This window comes from Mus musculus, chromosome 7, assembly GCF_000001635.26.
Source record: "Mus musculus strain C57BL/6J chromosome 7, GRCm38.p6 C57BL/6J".
NCBI lineage: Eukaryota > Metazoa > Chordata > Mammalia > Rodentia > Muridae > Mus > Mus musculus.
Window position 1 is genome coordinate 46,047,648 of NC_000073.6, and position 18,735 is coordinate 46,066,382.

The 18,735-nt window shown below is 51.7% G+C and overlaps 1 protein-coding gene across 1 annotated transcript in view; it reads left to right on the forward strand.

Moving 5' to 3' along the window:
* Nucleotides 1-18,735, forward strand: part of Nomo1 (nodal modulator 1) — a 50,517-nt gene that overhangs the window by 13,952 nt on the left and 17,830 nt on the right. Inside the window, exons 10-19 of the mRNA NM_153057.4 lie at nt 2,623-2,728; nt 2,899-3,049; nt 6,855-7,029; nt 8,948-9,089; nt 9,430-9,561; nt 10,769-10,905; nt 13,232-13,319; nt 14,122-14,185; nt 15,320-15,415; nt 18,515-18,733. Of these exons, the coding sequence (NP_694697.3) occupies nt 2,623-2,728; nt 2,899-3,049; nt 6,855-7,029; nt 8,948-9,089; nt 9,430-9,561; nt 10,769-10,905; nt 13,232-13,319; nt 14,122-14,185; nt 15,320-15,415; nt 18,515-18,733 (1,310 nt within the window). The remainder of the gene's footprint in view (nt 1-2,622; nt 2,729-2,898; nt 3,050-6,854; nt 7,030-8,947; nt 9,090-9,429; nt 9,562-10,768; nt 10,906-13,231; nt 13,320-14,121; nt 14,186-15,319; nt 15,416-18,514; nt 18,734-18,735) is intronic.

Consider the following 18,735-nt stretch of genomic DNA (forward strand, 5'->3'; position numbering starts at 1 on the left):
GTAGGATGCAACAGTCTTTCTGGAAGTTACGATTTAGTGATGGGAGAAGCCAGGCCTGTTTATCTAAGCAAGTTAGTAAGTGTTTTAGAAGGCAGTAAGGGCTCTCTGGGACAGAAGGGCCTTGCAGTTCAGGGCAGGGCTACAGGGCAGCATCTCATGTTGGTTCTCTCTGAAGGTGACTGAGCTACAGTCTGAAGGGGAGCAGGCGAATTATACCTAAAGTGTGGTGAATGCCAAGGTCTTAAGGCAGGAGTGTGTCTGGAGTGTGAGGCACTGAGTGGGTCAGGGAAGCTGGAGAGGAGGGCACAGAGGCTTGGAGAGGTGATGCCTCAGAGCCTGGTGTCCACTTTCCTCTTGTGCTGCCGAGAGCTCCTGAGGAGAGGTGAGATGAGTGGAGCCGGCCTGGGCCAGTTACAAGGCCGGGGCAGTGATAACCACATGAGCGTGGACCACGTGGTAGGAAGGCATGGCGGGATCTTCACAACACTGTAAATGTGTTCATCCTTCTGCTGCGACTTTAAGAACCGATGACAGGTGGTCCCTGCTGGCAGCTTGCAATATGGAGGAAGCACCCAGGGGCACCCGGAGGTAGTGTTAGTGAAAAGCCACTCTATATTTTCATACTGTACTGAAAAGCAATCTGCTAAACTAGTGCAGGGTCAAAGGAGCTGGCCCCGCCTTCCAACCTTGCATAGGGCATCTAAGTGTGGGAGCAGGAGGCCAAGAAAATGAGCCTGGAGCTTTTATTGCCTGTACAACCTTGCAGGAAGGGTGCGGCAGGTGCTTGGGCAAAGTACCCAGATGGAGGTCAAATGCAGGTCTTAACTGGTAAAAAAACATGGCGTTTCAAGTGAGGGCCTAGAAGGTTCCATCAGGCCAGGAAGCATCCTTGTCTCACCCGTGTGCTGCAGCACCTGGCACACAGTAAGAGCCTGAGAAGAACGTTGGTTGGCTGTGAGTGAGTAAGGGGATCCTTAGCTGCTTACCACATACTCTCAGAAGGATTATTCCTAAAAGGAACCGCTTTCTTATTCTTCCTTGCCCCTCCTTTCTTGTTTTGAGATAGTACCACTGTGTATCCCAGGATGGCCTTAAACTTATGATCCTCCTGGCTTAGCTGCCTGAGTGCTGAGGTCACAGGTGTGTGCCTCCTGAGTGCTGAGGTCACAGGTGTGTGTCTCCTGAGCAATGAGATCACAGGTGTGTGCCTCCTGAGCAATGAGATCACAGGTGTGTGCCTCCTGAGTGCTGAGGTCACAGGTCTGTGAGATCACAGGTGTGTGTCTCCTGAGTGCTGAGGTCACAGGTGTGTGCCTCCTGAGTGCTGAGGTCACAGGTGTGTGTCTCCTGAGTGCTGAGGTCACAGGTGTGTGTCTCCTGAGTGCTGAGGTCACAGGTGTGTGTCTCCTGAGTGCTGAGGTCACAGGTGTGTGTCTCCTGAGTGCTGAGGTCACAGGTGTGTGTCTCCTGAGTGCTGAGGTCACAGGTGTGTGCCTCCTGAGTGCTGAGGTCACAGGTGTGTGTCTCCTGAGCGATGAGATCACAGGTGTGTGAGGTCACAGATGTGTGAGGTCACAGGTGTGTGCCTCCTGAGTGCTGAGGTCACAGGTGTGTGTCTCCTGAGTGCTGAGGTCACAGGTGTGTGTCTCCTGAGTGCTGAGGTCACAGGTGTGTGTCTCCTGAGTGCTGAGGTCACAGGTGTGTGCCTCCTGAGTGCTGAGATCACAGGTGTGTGTCACCATGCCCTGCATAGCCACACCTACTGCTTGTATTATAAGAGTGTGAGTGTGTTGTCATGCCAAGCTAACACTGTACCACTTTCAAGCTCTCTTTCATAGTGCCTGCCTTTGTTCATCAAGGAGGCACTGGGTGCCTGCTGTGTAGCAAGTAGCTAAGGCAGGATAGGCATCAGTGAGTCTGCAAGTCTACATTTTTAATGAGACAGGGATAAGGTATAGGAAGTCAAACAAGCATTCCAGGCCCTGAGGAGTTGGATGAAGATATGAAATTAAGTTAGTGGGGTTTCAGTTGAGGAGCCAGAGTTCAGGGGGATTGGAGCTCAGTGCCTCCCGGGAGAGCCCAGGCTTGGTGCTCTGAGCACGCAGGACACACTCAGACAGGGCACCAGGCTTGTTGTGAGGAAGGGTGGGTTGGAAAGAACCTGTCTTGGCCTGGGTTCTGGCCGTTAGGTGTGGGTTCTTGGACTTTGAAAGGAAAGGGCAGGCCAGTGGTCTTAGGTGATATTGGTAGAATAGGGTGGGGGTTTCAGGTTCTGCTTGAAGGGACGTGCTGAGAGTGAAGGAAAAAGCCATAGTCCCAGATAATGTTTGGGGTGATAGGTCAGCGGTCTCAGGGGATGCAGAAGTCAGGTCGGGGTTGCCAGGGAGACCCACAAGCCAGAGGCAGTAATCTGTGTGAGTTGGGAAGTGAGTCTGCAGGCTGTTTTTATTCAACTCTGATCATGCATGCACGGGAAATGCAGCCAAGAGGACAGCAGCAGTGAGAGGGAGAGGGGCTGGTGGAATTAGGGCTGAGAGGGAGGCATGGCACCAACACATGGTGCTGTGCAGGAGGGGGTCTTGGTGGCATGGTCATGTGAAAATCTGCTCTTCACTTTTGCAGCCTGTATTCCACGTCATGGGCTTCTCTGTCACCGGGAGAGTCTTGAATGGACCTGACGGAGAAGGCGTCCCAGAGGCTGTGGTCACCCTGAACAACCAGATTAAAGGTGGGCAGGCACGGTGGTCCTGAGTCTGATTAAAGGGCTTGTTTTGCATCATGGAAGGATGTAGACACAAGGGACGAGCTCAGTGACCTTACAACCTGCTGCGTCCTCATGTACCTGTCAGGTGCAAACTTTTGCAGCTCAGCTTTTGTTCACGTGCTTTGGTTTCACAGTCAAAACGAAGGCTGACGGCTCCTTCCGCCTGGAGAACATAACGACAGGGACATACACCATCCACGCTCAGAAGGAGCACCTCTACTTCGAGATGGTCACCATCAAAATTGCCCCCAACACCCCACAGCTGGCTGACCTCATCGCTACAGGGTAAGTGTGCTGTCCAGGTAGGGTTTCTGTTGATGTGACGGAACCCCGTGACCAAAAGCAAGTTGGGGAGGAAAGGGTTTATTTGGCTAACACATCCATCATATCACAGTCCATCACTGAGTGAAGGCAGGTCAGGAATGTGAAGGCAGGAGCTGAAGCAGAGGCCATGGAAGGCTGCTGACTAGCTTGCTCGGCCTCCTTTTTTTTTTTTTTTTTTTTAATTTATTTTATTTTTTATTAGGTATTTTCCTCGTTTACATTTTCAATGCTATCCCAAAGGTCCCCCATACCCACCCCCCCAGTCCCCTACCCACCCACTCCCCCTTTTTGGCCCTGGCGTTCCCCTGTACTGGGGCATATAAAGTTTGCAAGTCCAATGGGCCTCTCTTTCCAGTGATGGCCGACTAGGCCATCTTTTGATACATATGCAGCTAGAGACAAGAGCTCCGGGGTACTGGTTAGTTCATATTGTTGTTCCACCTATAGAGTTGCAGTTCCCTTTAGCTCCTTGGGTAATTTCTCTAGCTCCTCCATTGGGGGCCGTGTGACCCATCTAATAGCTGACTGTGATCATCCACTTCTGTGTTTGCTAGGCCCCGGCATAGTCTCACAAGAGACAGCTATATCTGGGTCCTTTCAGCAAAATCTTGCTAGTGTATGCAATGGTGTCAGCGTTTGGGAGCTGATTATGGGATGGATCCCTGCATATGGCAATCACTAGATGGTCCATCCTTTCATCACAGCTCCAAATTTTGTCTCTGTAACTCCTTCCATGGGTGTTTTGTTCCCATTTCTCAGCCTCCTTTCTTACACAACCCAGGACTTTGATGGTGGCTCTGCCCTCAGTGAGCTGGGCTCTCCTGCATCAGACAGTCAAGAGAGCGAACCACAGGTTTGCCTACAGGCCATTCTTGTGGTGGTATTTTCTCAGTTGAGGTTCCCTCTTCTGAAATGACCCCAGCATATGTCAAGTTGACATAAAACTCACCAGCCCATGGGTACGTCCCCGCTCCTCTTGGCAGTAGTAGAGAAGAAAATGAGCTTTGGTCTGAAAATTTCTGTCTAGGATTCACATCGAGACAGCTGTCGAGTCACAATGGCTTCCTTTTGGAAAGATGAGTGGTGAACCTTGATAGCTGCAGGCACTTACATGTTGGACACAAAATTGTTTTCTCTTGCTTTCAAGTTAAAATGGGTTTGTTAAAGTAGAAAGAGAAGGGGACAGGAGATGGTAAGTGCGTTGCGTGCCTGGCCTGGTGACTTGAATTTGATACCTGGGGGGTTACGGGCTGGAAGATGAGAACAGACTCAGACAGGTTGTCCCTCCCAGACTTCCACATATGTACAAACACAATAAAGAAATGTCTGTCTGTCTGTCTGTCTGTCTTATCTGTCCATCTATGTTAGCAAAAGATTTCTGAAGTTCTCCCTCCCTGAGAGTACTTTCCTGTGTGACCCTGAGGGCTTTGTGGGGTGCGCTGACAGTGGTGGATGTGGGGTGTGCTAGGAGGCATTTCTGGTCATTGGCAGAGTTCATCACTTAGTCACTGATATGTACAGCAAGGACAGGATGGACAGACATTTAGAGGCTCACAGCCAATGAGAGGTGGTGTTCCAGACAGGTGATGAGGGTTCAAGTTTGGTGTCACATGACCACTAGGTGGCACACAATCTCCCAGATTGGATCTGTGTACATCCAGATGATTGGCATACGGGTGGCCTGGGCTGGTTTGCTAAGTGGGTAAGGGCAGTCTTGCCCACTGAGACCATTGGGTCAGCAAGCGCCTGATGGAGATGTGGCATTTGAATTCTTTTTTTTTTTTTTTTTTCTGGCTTCTGGGTGGGTGAGTAGGAATTGGTGGGGAGCCAGGGTGTTGGCAGAGGTGCAGATAGGGGCCCATGGCAGTTGTCTGGAAGAGATGAGAGTTGGAGGTGTCTTAGCCAGGGGCTGGCAGGAGAGGAGAGGAGAAGCAGATGGACTTGATAGATGATCGGATGCAGAGAGTCAGTGAGCACATACTGACAGGCTGGTGTGTGTGTGTGTGTGTGTGTGTGTGTGTGTGATAAGTTTCTTATTTAAAGTATAGTATTTGAACTAAAGTTAAGAAAACAAGACATTTGAACATCTTTGGAAGAGCTTGTTGCTTTTTCGGAGGAACCCAGAGACCAAGCAAGCACATTTGCATTTATTTTTGGATGGTGTTGGGACACAAACCTAGACCTTTGTGCACAGGCAGACGTATTACCTCTGAGCTTCATATGCCCCTCCTTAATGCATTGGTGTTCCTTGCCTTTTTTATTTATTTTTAAATTATTTATAAAAACACATTTTAAAAATACTTAACATTTATTTATATGCGTGTGTCTTGCTTGCATGTATGTCTATACACCATGTTTGTGCCATGCCCTCAGAGGCCAGAAGGGGGTGTTTGTCCCCTGGAACTGGAGTTGCAAACAGTTGTGAGCTGCCCTGTGGGTGGCAGGAATTGAACCCAGGTCCTCTGCAAGAGCAGGTAGTGCTCTTAACTGCTGAGCCATCTCCCCAGCCCCTATTTAATTTTTTAAAATTTTATTACATTTACTCATTTATGTATGAGTCAGTCTCTCTCCTCGCTCCTCCCCCACCCTGTGTGTGTGTGTGTGTGTGTGTGTGTGTGTGTATGTATGCACACATATATGCACATATGTAAATGGTGCCTGTGGAGGGCAGAAAAGGGTACCAGGTCTCAGAAAAGGACACCAGGTCTCCTGGAGTTGGACTTGAATGAAAATGAAGACCTGACCAAGTTCTTTATTGTAGATGTGAGAAGAGAACAGCCAGAGGTTTCTGGAAGAGTCCAGGCTGAACATGGTCAGCAGAATAGATCAGGCCATGGAGGGGATGAGGGAGAGAAGAGAGAATAGAGAGAGGCCAAAAGAACCAAGAGAGCCTGTGGGCTCTCATTGAACCAAATGGCTGGGTTATATAGGAAAGAGAAGTGGGGATTTGAAGGAGCCAAAAAGGGTAGGGGGAGGGTGGGGAGTACCGAGAGGAGACAGGACTTTGGACTAGCTGGGAGAGCCTGGCTGAGAGCCTGGCAGCCAGCATCTGCCTTGATATGTTAGTTGGCACCTCAGTCATTTGTCCTGAGTTTCTTTGGGATGTCTGTGCTCTACACGGTAGCATGTGCTCTTATCCCCTGAGCATCTTTCCAGCTCTGCAACCATTTCTTTATCTCTTCCCTGATGATCCAGTTGGGACAGACACGCTTCTACAGTAGTCAGTCTGGCCCGTGACTGTCAGAGGAGAAAGTTCTTCAGTATTGCTGTGTCCGAAGCGGCAGGGCCTGCTCTGTGTTTCTCAGAGGGACTACTCACCCGGAATCTGGAATCCAAGTCACTCCTGTCCGCAGGGTCCTTCCGCCTCTGTGAGAGGCATTTGTGGCTTCCAACTCCTGAGGAGTTCAGTTGAGGGCCACCTAACTGTAAACGAGGAAGACCCTTTGGTATTCTTATGGTCTGTTAATGGTATTGTTTTGCAGACAGCTGACCACTCTCCTTTTGAGAGGTAGCCCAGGCTGCTGTAGTGATTGGGTTATCTGAAGCAGTTTTTCCTGCAGATGGTCTCTGCAGCCGTGGGGATAGGGGCTCACGCTACCCAGTTCATCCATAGCTCTGCCCTGGGCCCAGTGCAGACTTTGGCAGGTGGCCCCTGAAAGTGAATGTCACAGAGTCTACAGTGGGTCCAGAGGGCACTTGTCTCGGGTCCTGGGAACCTGCCTGCTGCGTGTGAGTCTTGCTGGGATGATCAGGCTTCTCCCTGCAGGTTCAGCATCTGTGGTCAGATCGCCATCGTCCGCTCCCCCGACACCATCAAGCAGATGAGTAAATACAGAGTGGTCCTGTCCTCCCAAGACAAGGACAAGGCTTTGCTCACTGTGGACAGCGATGCCCATGGATCATTTTGCTTTAAAGCAAAACCAGGGGCCTACAAAGTCCAGGTACATGATGGGTTTGGTTTATAGTGTCGGAGGGCTGGGAAGGCTGGGAAGTGGCTCAGGCAATAGAATGACTGCTGATAAGGCTCTCTCATCCCCAGAGTCCATATGAAAAGCCAGATGTGCTGGCAGGAGCTCGTCATTCCAGGGCTGGGCAGGCAGAGACAGGCTGGTCCCTGGGTTCACTGGCCAGCCAGACTTGCTTACTGGAGTAAGCTCCAGGCCAGTGAGAGATTCCATCTAATTTTGAACAAGCTAGATAGCTTCTGAGCAAACAACACCCAAGGTGGTCTCTGGTCTCCATACACTCACATGCCCACCGGCCCCCAAACTGAAAGAGCAAGGGTTTTCCAGAGTGTTAGGAGCTATAGCGGGGCACAAGGAGCCTTTCATTTCCTTCCTCCTGATGTCCAGCTGATCTCACAGCCCATGGATGCTGTGAACAGAGAGGCCTGCCCTTTCTCACTGGCTGTAGGTGCAGGGTTGGGAGTGAGCTCTTGTACCTCCCTGGGCTCTGGCTGCTCTAGGATGTCCATGAGGCCAAGAACAGAGCAAAGCTAGCTCTTGAAGCTTCTGAGAGCCTGAAGGCCAGGGAGGAGCCCTGACTCCAGGACAGCTAACAGGCCTAGGGAGCCTGCCCAATCAGGCAGAGAAGCAGGGCAGCCCCTGGCCTGGAGTTTCCCCACAAGGGAGTTGCCCTGAGCGCAGCTGGGCTGAGCGACAACACAGCCAGAAGTTTGCCCTGTTCACCTTCTGGTGCAGTGGCCCTGTCCTCTTTGGATAGACCATGTATCTGTAGCTGACAGGGCTTGCCAATCAAATCAGCCCTGCTCCCAGCTCTAGGGAGGGAGGCCTAGGAGTGTCCCCTAAGCGTGGGTCCTCTAGAGTGAGCCCTTCCTTCTGTAGGAACAAGTGGAGATGGGCCGTCACCGGCACAACTTGTCTGAAGGTAGCCACAGTGGCATCCTGCAGAGATTCCATCAGATGTTGGAGTTGGGCAATTCCTTACTGCTGGTAAAATAGGGGACGTCTGTCCTGTCACTCAGAGAAAAGGGAGCCAGGTGTGATGGCTCATATCTGCAGGCCCAGCCCTGGGGAGGCTGAAACAGGACTGTGAAGTTCAGGCTAGCCCGGGCCACGTAGTCTCTGTCTTAAAGCAACGCACAAGAAAATAAGTACAGGCTGGAGAGATGATGGCTCAGCAGTTAAGAGCACTGACTGTTCTTCCAGAGGTCTTGAGTTCAATTCCTAGCAACCTCATGGTGGCTCACAACCATATGTAATGGGGTCTGATGCCCTCTTCTGGTGTGTCTGAAGACAGCTACAGTGTACTCACATACATAAAATAAATAAAATCGTAAAAAAGGAAAAGAAAAAGAAAAGTACATGGAAAAAGAGTGAGCTAATTCTGCAGGCGCCTCGGGAGGCATCAGACACAGCCTCTCTCTGAGACTTGGTTTCACACAGCCCAGGCTGACTCGGGCCTTGGGTGTTCCTTGTGCCTCGGCCTCCTGAATGTGGATTGCAGGCTGGTGCTGCTGTGCCCGGCTAGGACTGTGTTACTATAAAAATATTACTTCTTAGGTTTGCTGTGATTACAACCTTCACCCTTCACTGTCTGCTTAGCTTGAGGCTCAGGTGAAGCTTCTAGCACCTCGTAGGCCGAGGGAGAGCTGTTCCCTGCAACCTCTAGTGTAGCAGTTCTCAACCTGTGGGCCTGTGGGCTGTGACCTCTTTGGGGTTGAGTGACCCTCTCACAGGGGCCACCTAAGACCATTGGAAAATGCAGATACTTGCATTATGATTCATAACAGCAGCAGAATTACGGTTGTGAGGTAGCAACAAGAGTAAGTTATGGTTGGGGACGCCACACCGTGAGGAAGGCTGAGACGCCCTGCTCCAGTGTCTCGTGTGCTCACAGGTGGTGGTACCCGAGGCTGAGACCAGAGCAGGGCTGATGTTGAAGCCGCAGGTATTCCCCCTCACTGTGACCAACAGGCCTGTGATGGATGTGGCCTTCGTGCAGTTTCTGGCATCGGTTTCCGGGAAAGTCTCCTGTCTGGGTAAGGTATCAACTGCACGTGAGAGCCTCTAGTTCAGAGTGGGCAGTGGGAGGAGCTGGGCCCAGGCGGTTCTGAAGGGGGTGGAGAGAAAGGTGGTCTGTCCCATCCTGTCTTGGTAGGTCTGCAGGGGCTGAGCAGAGGTGTAGAGGAGGGCCCGACCCCCTGCCAGGGCGTCACTGCCTGCTGCTGACCACAGCCTCGGGGTGCTGGGAACTGGGTCACTCACTGTACCGAGCTTAGGAAGCGGGGCCTCCAGGGCTTGACGCTCAGGCTAAGCACTCAGAAGCTTGTAGGGTTTGCGATGGCAGTCAAGTGAGGTCCTCCGGTCTCTCCTCTACAGATACCTGCGGTGACCTGTTGGTGACCCTGCAGTCCCTGAGCCGCCAGGGTGAGAAACGCAGCCTCCAGCTCTCAGGCAAAGTCAACTCCATGACTTTCACCTTTGACAAAGTTCTGCCTGGGAGATACAAAAGTAAGATGGGGCCTGATACTCTCAGGAGCTCGCTCTCCCAAGCCTGCTCCTCTGTGGGCTTACTGTAGGCCTCTCCTAGGGAACTCTGTCCCAGGACCTTACCTGCCAAGTTAGCTCCTTTGTCACAGAGGTTCTGCCCTGCATGTGCTCTGGGACGGTGCCTGGCAAAAACTGTTTTATTTCTAAATGCCAGAAGGAGCACGATAGTTCTGTTCTCATGTCTGCCACTTAGGCCTAGCTAGAGTGACCTTGCCCAGTCATTCTTTCTCCTCCCCTGACCGATACCTTACCCTTGAAACGGTACAGTGGCCTTTCTCAAGGAGAGACTAAGAGGCAGAGCACAGGGCCTGGTCGGCAGGGCAGGGCCCCACGCTGGTGCCCTTCCTGCCCTCGGTAAGCCAGCTCTTGCCTCTGTTTTGAAGAGCAGCTTGCAGCTGGTGGCAGGGACTAGACTTCTACCTAGTGAGGTAGACTTTTCTCTTGGGGGCTTGTGTTTCTCTGTCTCAGAAAGAGCTGGCTGCCTGTTTCTTTAGTTTCACAGAGTCCTGACGTGCCCATGAGCTCGTATGACTGTTGCTGCTCACAGTTCCCTGGCAGAGTCCAGAAGCCCAGACCCGCAAAGCTGACTAGAATCCGGGTGCCGGGCGGGCGGAGGAGGGAGAGTCTTTTGAGTCAAGGAGTTTGAAATTTGCCAAAACAACAACAAAAGTCAGACAATTTACAAAAAGTGTAGCGGCCCATGAATATCTTGTAACCTGGCATCTTCTGCCTAGATGGATTTCCTTATTTGTGGTGACAGTGGCCACTGATGTCAGTTTTTCTTTGGCAGCGACCTGCCCTGAACATTGCTTCCTGCTTAGGTATTTTTATGTAAAGTGTATTTTCTTTTTAGACAGGGTACTGAGCTGAGGAAGCGGGGCCTCCAGGGCTTGACGCTCGGGCTAAGCACTCAGAAACTTGTAGGGTTTGCGATGGCGGTCAAGTGAGGTCCTCCGGTCTCTCTACAGATACCTGCGGTGACAGGCTGGCTTTGAACTCTTAATCCTTGTACTTCAGCCTTCAGAGTACTAGGATTAAAGTGCACAATTCTGTGTTTAGTACATGTGTACTCCTCTGCAGCTAGCTAGCAGGTCCCCAGTTGCTCAGTGCTGCAGGCCCCTAGTTGCCCGGCACCGTGAGGCCCCAGCCCCATGTGTTGGCTTTGCAGTAAGCATCATGCATGAGGACTGGTGCTGGAGGAACAAGAGTCTGGAAGTGGAAGTGCTGGAGGACGACGTGTCTGCGGTGGAGTTCAGGCAGACCGGTTACATGCTGCGCTGCGCACTCTCACACGCCATCACTCTGGTATGTGCTGCTTCTGAGGGACCTCAGAGAGAGTGCCCAGCGGGGCGGGCAAGACAGCTCAGCCTCAGAGAGAGGGCCCAGCGGGGCAGGCAAGACGGCTCAGCCTCAGAGAGAGTGCCCAGCGGGGCGGGCAAGACGGCTCAGCCTCAGAGAGAGTGCCCAGCGGGGCGGGCAAGACGGCTCAGCCTCAAATCCTGCAAGTTACCCTCTGGTCTACACACACACACACACACACACACACACACACACACACAGAGAGAGAGAGAGAGAATGAGAGAGAGAGAGAGAGAGAGAGGGAGAGAGAGAGAGAGAGAGAGAAGTAAATGGCTTATAGCAATTGCTGGAGCCTGGCACAGCAAGAGTGTAATGACAGTTAAGCCAAGTTCCCTTTTCTACCCTGGGTTCCCACCTGCCAGGGAAGGCATCCTCAGCCTGCAGTGTTACAGGTCCTCCTCAGCCCGTGGGCAGCTGGGCAGCTCGGTGTGGTGCGGTGCGGCTGCGTGGTCTTGTCTCTTCCTGCCGCGTTGGGATCACAGTGCCCGCTCCTCAGGCTGTGGGAGGTCAGCAAGCTGTGCTGTGTGTAGCATTTCTGTGGTGTGCCCAGTACACTGTTGACTAGTGCAGCTGAGTTCTCTAGGCTGCTTCCTGTGGGCAGAGCGCACTCACTCGCTTCTTCTCTTGTTTTCCTTTTATTTTCGTTTTGCAGTTCTGTGGACCAAACCCAGGGTTTCAGACATGCTGGGCCAACGGTTACTGCTGAGTTGTATGTCTGGTCCTTAAACCATTTTTAAAGTTATTATTATTTTGTTGTTGTTGTTTTTTGGTTTTTGTTTTGTTTGTTTGTTTTTGAGATCAGCTTTCTCTATTATGTAGCCCTGATTGTCCTGGAACTCACCATGTAGACCAGGCTGGCTCAAAACTTAGCAGATCCAAATGCCTTGCCCTCCCTAGTGCTGGGATTAAAGAGGGCGGAACCGCAGCTGGCCTAGATTATTGTTTTTTTTTCTTTTGTGTATGTGGGTGTTGTGCCTATGTGTGTCTGTATTACCTGTGTGCTGTGTTTGTGGAAGCCAGATGTGGGCATGGATCCTCTAGGGCTGGAGTTACTAATGGCTGTGAGTCTCCACGGAGGAATCAGAACCAGGTTCTCGGGAAGAGCAGCCAGTGCTCTTAACTGCCCAGCCCCCTCCCACCTTTTCTCTTTCTGGTTTTGAGGCTGAGTTGTGCTGCATTGCCCAGGCTGGCCTCGCACTTTCTGTCGCCCGCTTCCCTCAGTGGAGTGCAGGCCAGTGCCTGTCTGCTTGGCCGCAGGCACGGGGGCTTCAGGGATGATCTCTGTCGTTCCTTAGGGGTAGGAGCAAATGTCATTGTTGGATCCCACCAGAGAGCTGGGCGGATGGCAACAGCATGGCTGCTTGTGACACTGGTAGGACCCGAGCCGGTGTCTCCAAGGCCAGGCTGCTGCCTCAGCTGCTACAAACCCCGAAGTACCCTTTTTATTCCAGGGATGGGTTGCTGTACAGTCAAGAGTCAGCTAACAGACACCCCTCCCCCTAAGCCCTGTAGATTTCTGCTCTCTCTAGACTATGTCTGAACTGTGTAAGGAAGGCTGCCTTTCCTCCCTGTGCACTGGTCCCCAGGGCCCCAGTGGCACTTGTTTCTCAGTCCTAGCTGAGCTGCTTGTCTCTGCTGCGCTGGCCTTTCACATGTGCATCCCTGTGCCCGAGGAGCTGAGCCTTCTTCACCATTGAGGCCCAGCTACTGTTTCCTCCCAAGACGGGGGCCCAAGGTTAGGGCCCCAGAGCTCCGGAACACTTCTCTGTGGCGGGTGGCCCCTCTGCTCACTGCCTTGGCCTCTCTGCTTTACATTCTGTCTGAAACCACTGATTTCCCAAATTAAAAGGTCACTCTGCCCTCCTCAAGGGTCCTGACCTGAGTCTGACCCAGAGCAGCCACTCTGTACACAGGAGCTGACTGAGTGCAAATAGCACATTTCAGTCATAAGTTTTTGAAGGTTTGCAGTTTTCTTGTGGCACCCAGTTGTTTACATGAATAATGGGCCAACATGATGGCTAGTTCAGAAATGGAAATCTTTTTTTTTTTTTTTTAATGTAGGAGTTGCTGTGTCCGTATGTTCACCTGTATTTGAGAGCATCAGTTCTCTTTATAGATGGTTGTGAGCTACCATGTGGGAATTGAACTTAGGACTTCGGGAAGAGCAGCCAATGCTTTTAACTGCTGAGCCATCTTCCCAGCCCCACTGAAATATTCTCAATCACCGTAGTGTCTTTCCCCATGAGTCACCATGTTGCCTTTGGCCCTACAGGAATTTCATCAGGACGGAAATGGCCCTGAAAATGTGGGGATTTACAATCTCTCCAGGGGAGTGAACCGCTTCTGCCTGTCCAAGCCTGGTGAGCCTGGGAGGTGGGAGTGTGGCGCCGGCCTGGGCCTGAAGGTCGGAGACCCCGGGTCCAAAACCCTCAGAGATGTTAGTGACATTGCTGCCAGCAGTCTATCTTTGCAGTGATGTGATGTCCTGCCTTGCCTCCCATCCTCCACGGCCGCTCCAGCTCGATCAAGATAGAGTTTACAGGGCGTGAAGCTCACCTGCTTCGGGGCTCAGTGGTGGAGCACTAACCCAGTGTGCTCTCAGAGCCTCAGCTTACCCCAGTACCACAAAAAAAAAACAACAAAAAAACAAAAAAAACAGCATACATCCCCTTAAGATGTGTGATACATGCTTGCCAGCAAGCTGACCAGGTTGTTCAGTCATGGCCACAGACCCAGCCCTGGCTACAGCTTAGTTACGTTTTATGCCTCCGCCTGATCTCAGCCTTGACTTCTTAGAGGTAGCATAGTTTTGGAGTTGAGCTACATTGTAGTATAACAGTGCTTTGTTCTTTTTCACTGCTGAGTTATATTCCACTGTGTGTACGTAGCACATTCTCTGTGTGTAGCCGTTTTGCACATTACCTGCGTCTGAGCAGGTGCAGCCTCAGGGAGTCATTGAGTTCCCGACAATGTCAGCACTCCTGAGTGGGTGAGAAGGAGGGGGCCCGTGGCACAGGAGAGCCCGCCCGGTGTTCGCAGTCCCGTTACCTCAGGTCTGTGATAAGCTTAAGCTTTCAGTCTGAGGCGTGCTGCCTCCCTAGCGAGCACGCGTGCTGGCAGAGCCTTCTAGGCTCAGACAGTTACACTTGGTTTTCTCTGTAGGTGTGTACAAAGTGACTCCCCGCTCCTGCCACCGGTTTGAGCAAGCCTTTTACACCTATGACACGTAAGCTTGGGGACAGAGTGCCTTGGGGGTGTGTGCTTTACTCTTTTGTCTCTTCATCTGTTCCCGGGCACACGGGTGTATTTCTGTTGGGTGTCGTTTGTTTGTTTTCCTTTGAAAGAGGTAAGATTAGGCATTTGAGTGAAATCTCGGTATAGGTTTTCTGATATCCTAATGGAGGCGGGCCGGCAAGAGGGCTCCCTGAGTAAAGGTGTTTGCTGAGCCAGCTTGGAGACCAGAGTTCGAAACCGGGAAACTGTGTCAAGGTGAAAGGAGAAAATGGACTCACAGGCTGTCCTCTGACCCCATGTGTGTTCCATTCAACGGGCTCCACCCTCCCTGTGAAAATCACAACAATAACGATAATAGAGTTCTGGAAATTCAGATGGGAGGGCCATGCTGTTAAAAAATGGTCTTTGAACTAATTCTGTTCTTAAAATATCACACCCTTATTCTCAGTAGATCACACACACACTTCTAAAAATATAAACATGGTGGCCTGAGCCTGAGTTCCTTCCCATCAGTGAGGGCCCGGAGGTTTGGCATCTTTGGTGGATGTGTTCTTTAGGTTTCTATTGTGGTGGTAAACACCATGACCAGACCAACTTCGGAAGGAACCGTTGGCTTATATGGCTTGTATGTTCTAATCCCAGTCCATCATGAAGGGAAGGAAGTCAGGGCAGGTACTGAAGGAGGAACCTGGAGGAGCGGAGGCAGAGGCCGTGGAGGAGTGCTGTTGACTGGCTTGCTTCCTTTGGCTTGCTCAGCCTGCTCCCTTACTCACTCCAGACCACCTGCCTGGGTGTGGCTCTGTCCTCAGTGAGCTGGGCCCTCCCAGGTCAACCATCAGTCAAGAAAATGAACCACAGGCTTGCCCACAGCCGGCCCAGTGGGAGCACTTCCTCAACCATTCCCGCTTGTGTCAAGTGACAAAGAACTAGTTAGGACATTGTACTTGTGAGGTTTCCTGAGTTTACCCACTCCAGCCTATGGGTTGTTTTCTCTCTCTCTCTCTCTCTCTCTCTCTCTCTCTCTCTCTGTGTGTGTGTGTGTGTGTGTGTGGTCCAAGGCTGTACCGCGACCCCTTGGAGTACCCCTTCGGGGTTGCTGCTAGCAGAGTGTCTGTTTGATTTCTAGGTCTTCACCCAGTATCCTGACGCTGACAGCCATTCGTCACCATGTTCTTGGAACAATCATTACTGACAAAATGATGGACGTCACAGTGACTATCAAGTGAGATGGGTGCCCGCTGTGGCCGGGGAGTGGGGGCTGCTCTAAGTGTGTACACCGGTGGCCTCCCTCTCTTACACTCTGGTGACACAGCAACTGCGTGAGGAGGGGCTTCCTGACAGCTGGGTCTTTGTCTTAAGTCTTAATTGTTTCTTTTCTTTTTTTTTTTTTTTTTTTTTTGGCTAAGGGAAAAATCTTCTAGGGTTTGTTCACTGTAATTCAAGCGCGTTAGTGACTTAAAATTGCTTCATTTTCTTTAGCTCTTTTCTTGAGGTCTTGAGTTGCGATGGCTCCTGTATAGGTTGGAGAAGGTCCTTGGGAGACAGGCCTTGCTGAGGGATGTTCCATGCTGGTGAGGTGTATCTGACAGCACAGTTTTCTTTGGGCAGCATGGCTGTCTCACACAGATGAACCCTGAGGAACTCACCCCCTTCATCTGGTTGAGTTGGCATTGTCTCCAGCCAGATCCCTGCCCATCTGTCATGGATGCTGAGGACACCACTCAGACACACATACATGTGCACATCCACACCCACAGATATGTACATACAGACGCACACACAGATAAACACATAAACAAACACATACATGTATACACGTTCCCCACACGCGTACCCGAACACACACAAACACAGAGTAATGTTTGTTTATTGGTCCAAGGGATTGAACCCAGAACCCAGGACCTTACACATGCTAAGCAGACTCTACACCAAGCCACACCCACAGTCCTTAACTTTCATTTCAGTCAGGTTGTCCAAGCTGGCCTTGAACTTGCTGTGTGATCGATCCTTCTCTCTCAGCATCGTTCGTAGATGAAATGCCCAGCCTGTGACATGGCGCCATTGAGAACAATACCATTGAGAATTGTCAGGGTTGCAGCCCAGGGTTTCGTGGGCTGTAAATGACCCTGTGGTACTGAAGCAAACACACAACTATAAGTGTATGACTGTGACCGTGTTTGAGTCTGACCTTTGAGCCTGTGACAGGGAAGACTGGCAGCGTTTTGACAGCAGAGCTGGCTGGGTGGGAACAGGGTTGAGTGTGGGGAGGGTCCATTGCTGAGTCTCTGGGGTGCAGGCCCTTCGGGTGCCCTGGCTTCATCCTGCTTGCTAAGTGTCCATCATTGGTCACAGTGACTCCAGGGCACTGGTATGCGTCTTCATTATTAACTTGTTTAGCTTTGGGAGTGTGTGGAGGAGTCTTCTGTCACCGGCTTGTGCTGACAGACAGTGTGAGCTGTGTTTCTGGCTGGACATTACCCCTTGGACCCTTCTGGGGGACCCTGACCCTGCTAGGCTGTACCCCAGCTGCTGGCTCTTGTGTCAGTCGACCTGCCCTGTAGTCTCCCTTTGTTCAGAAATGGCAGCTCCCGTCCTTTTCCTGCTCCTTGGTCATTGTCCTCTGCTTCCCCTGGTCCAGCCGACTCAACAAAGCTTTGCCTTTACGGTGAAAGTACGTTCAGGTCTCTTCCCGGTCCAGTACTTGACTGTCCACACCGTTCCCACTCACTGGTTTTGAGCCTCTGCAGCAGCCTCCCGTCCTTCCAACTCTGTCTTGGCTGTGCCTCATGACTCAGTGCTCTCCACGCAGTGGCCAGAGTGATTCTGCTGCTGTGGAGGTCAGTCCTGCCTCCACTGAGAAGCCCAGACTCACCCAGAGCCCACACAGGACTTTGAAGGGTGTGTGACCCTGCTTCCCGTCTGGCCCCTTCTGACCTGTCTGCCCTGGGTTCTCTGATCTTGCCGTCTCTTGAACACACAGTGAATTTTCCCCCAGGGGACATCACCCCACCATGACCCACTTTCCTGAGGCCTCTCCACCCTCACCCTAGGCCACTCTCCCACTCTTTGCCACTGTCACCGTTCCAGAATGATCTTGACCAAGCATCATGGCACTCTGCTCACTGTGCCCACAACGGCTGCTTTTCTTCTTACATGGTGTCTGCTGTGCCTTTTCTGTTATCACGCTCGCCTGCCTGTGCCTGCCTGCCTGCCTGCCTGCCTGCCTGCCTGTGCTTGCCTGCCTGCCTGCCTGTGCCTGCCTGCCTCCCTCCCTCCCTCCCTCCCTCCCTCCCTCCCTCCCTCCCTCCCTCCCTCCCTCCCTCCTTCCTTCCCTTGCTCCCTCCCTCCCTTTCTTTTTGTTTCTGTACAGGGTTTCTCTGCATAGCCCTGGCTGTCCTTGAGCTTGATCTGTGCATTAAACTGGTCTCAAACTCAGAGATCCGCCTGCCTCTGCCTCCCGAGTGCTGGGATTAAAGGCATGATCCACCATTGCCTAGCTCCCTGCTTCTTCAGATTCGTAAAAGGTGGTGTAAAAGGGCAGAGGACCGGGTCATGCGTCCAGGCACCAAGTGCAGGCGGGTGGCTTTCCATCAAGTTGCAGGGTCTTCTATTCTGGCTTTCTGCTAGTGTCTGCTGCTGTGTTGCAGCTGATGTTCCATCTTTATTTATTTTATAGTTTGTATGTGCACACATGTATGTGCAGACATGTATGTGCAGGTGCACACATGTATGTGCAGGTGCATGTGTGTAGAGGTCAGCAGCCAGTCTTAGGTGTTGTTCCTCAGGAGCCATATACTTTGTCTGAGCCAGGGCCTCTTACTGGCCTGGAGCATGCTGCTCAGGTTAGGCCGTCTGATGGGGTCTGCCTGTCTCTGCCTCCCCAGCACCGGGATTCTAAGCATGCTGCCACATAACTGGCTTTGAAGACTATTTGGGTTTGGGGACTCAGATCCTCATGTTTACATGTTAAGCAAGTACATTCCCAGTCCTAGTTTTTATTTTTTTGCTAAATAATTTGTGATTATTATATTTTTATTTTAGTTTATGTGGGGTGTTTTGGGTGCATGTATGTCTGTACTATGTACGTGCAGAGGCCAGAAGAGGTCCTGGAATCAAACCTAGGTTCTCTGGAAGAGCAACCAGCTGTTGAGCCATCTCTCCAGCTCCCTAATTTGTGTTTCTAGAACAAAAGAGTGTGCCACTGTGATGTTGTTGTAAGGTGTCTGGCTTTTGCTCATGACTCCCCAGTTGTGGAAATGTCACGTTCCCATCTAATGCAGGATGAGCTCCGCATCCCATAGCCTGCCTGTGTCTCCTCCAGGTCTTCCATCGACAGCGAGCCAGCCTTGGTCTTGGGACCTCTGAAGTCTGCACAGGAGCTGCGGAGGGAACAGCAGCTGGCAGAGATCGAGACTCGCAGGCAGGAGAGGGAGAAGAATGGCAAAGAAGAGGGCGAAGAAGGCAGGGCCCGGCCTCCTGGGCAGGAGATGGTGGATGAGTTACAGGGCCCCTTCTCCTACGACTTCTCCTACTGGGCCCGGT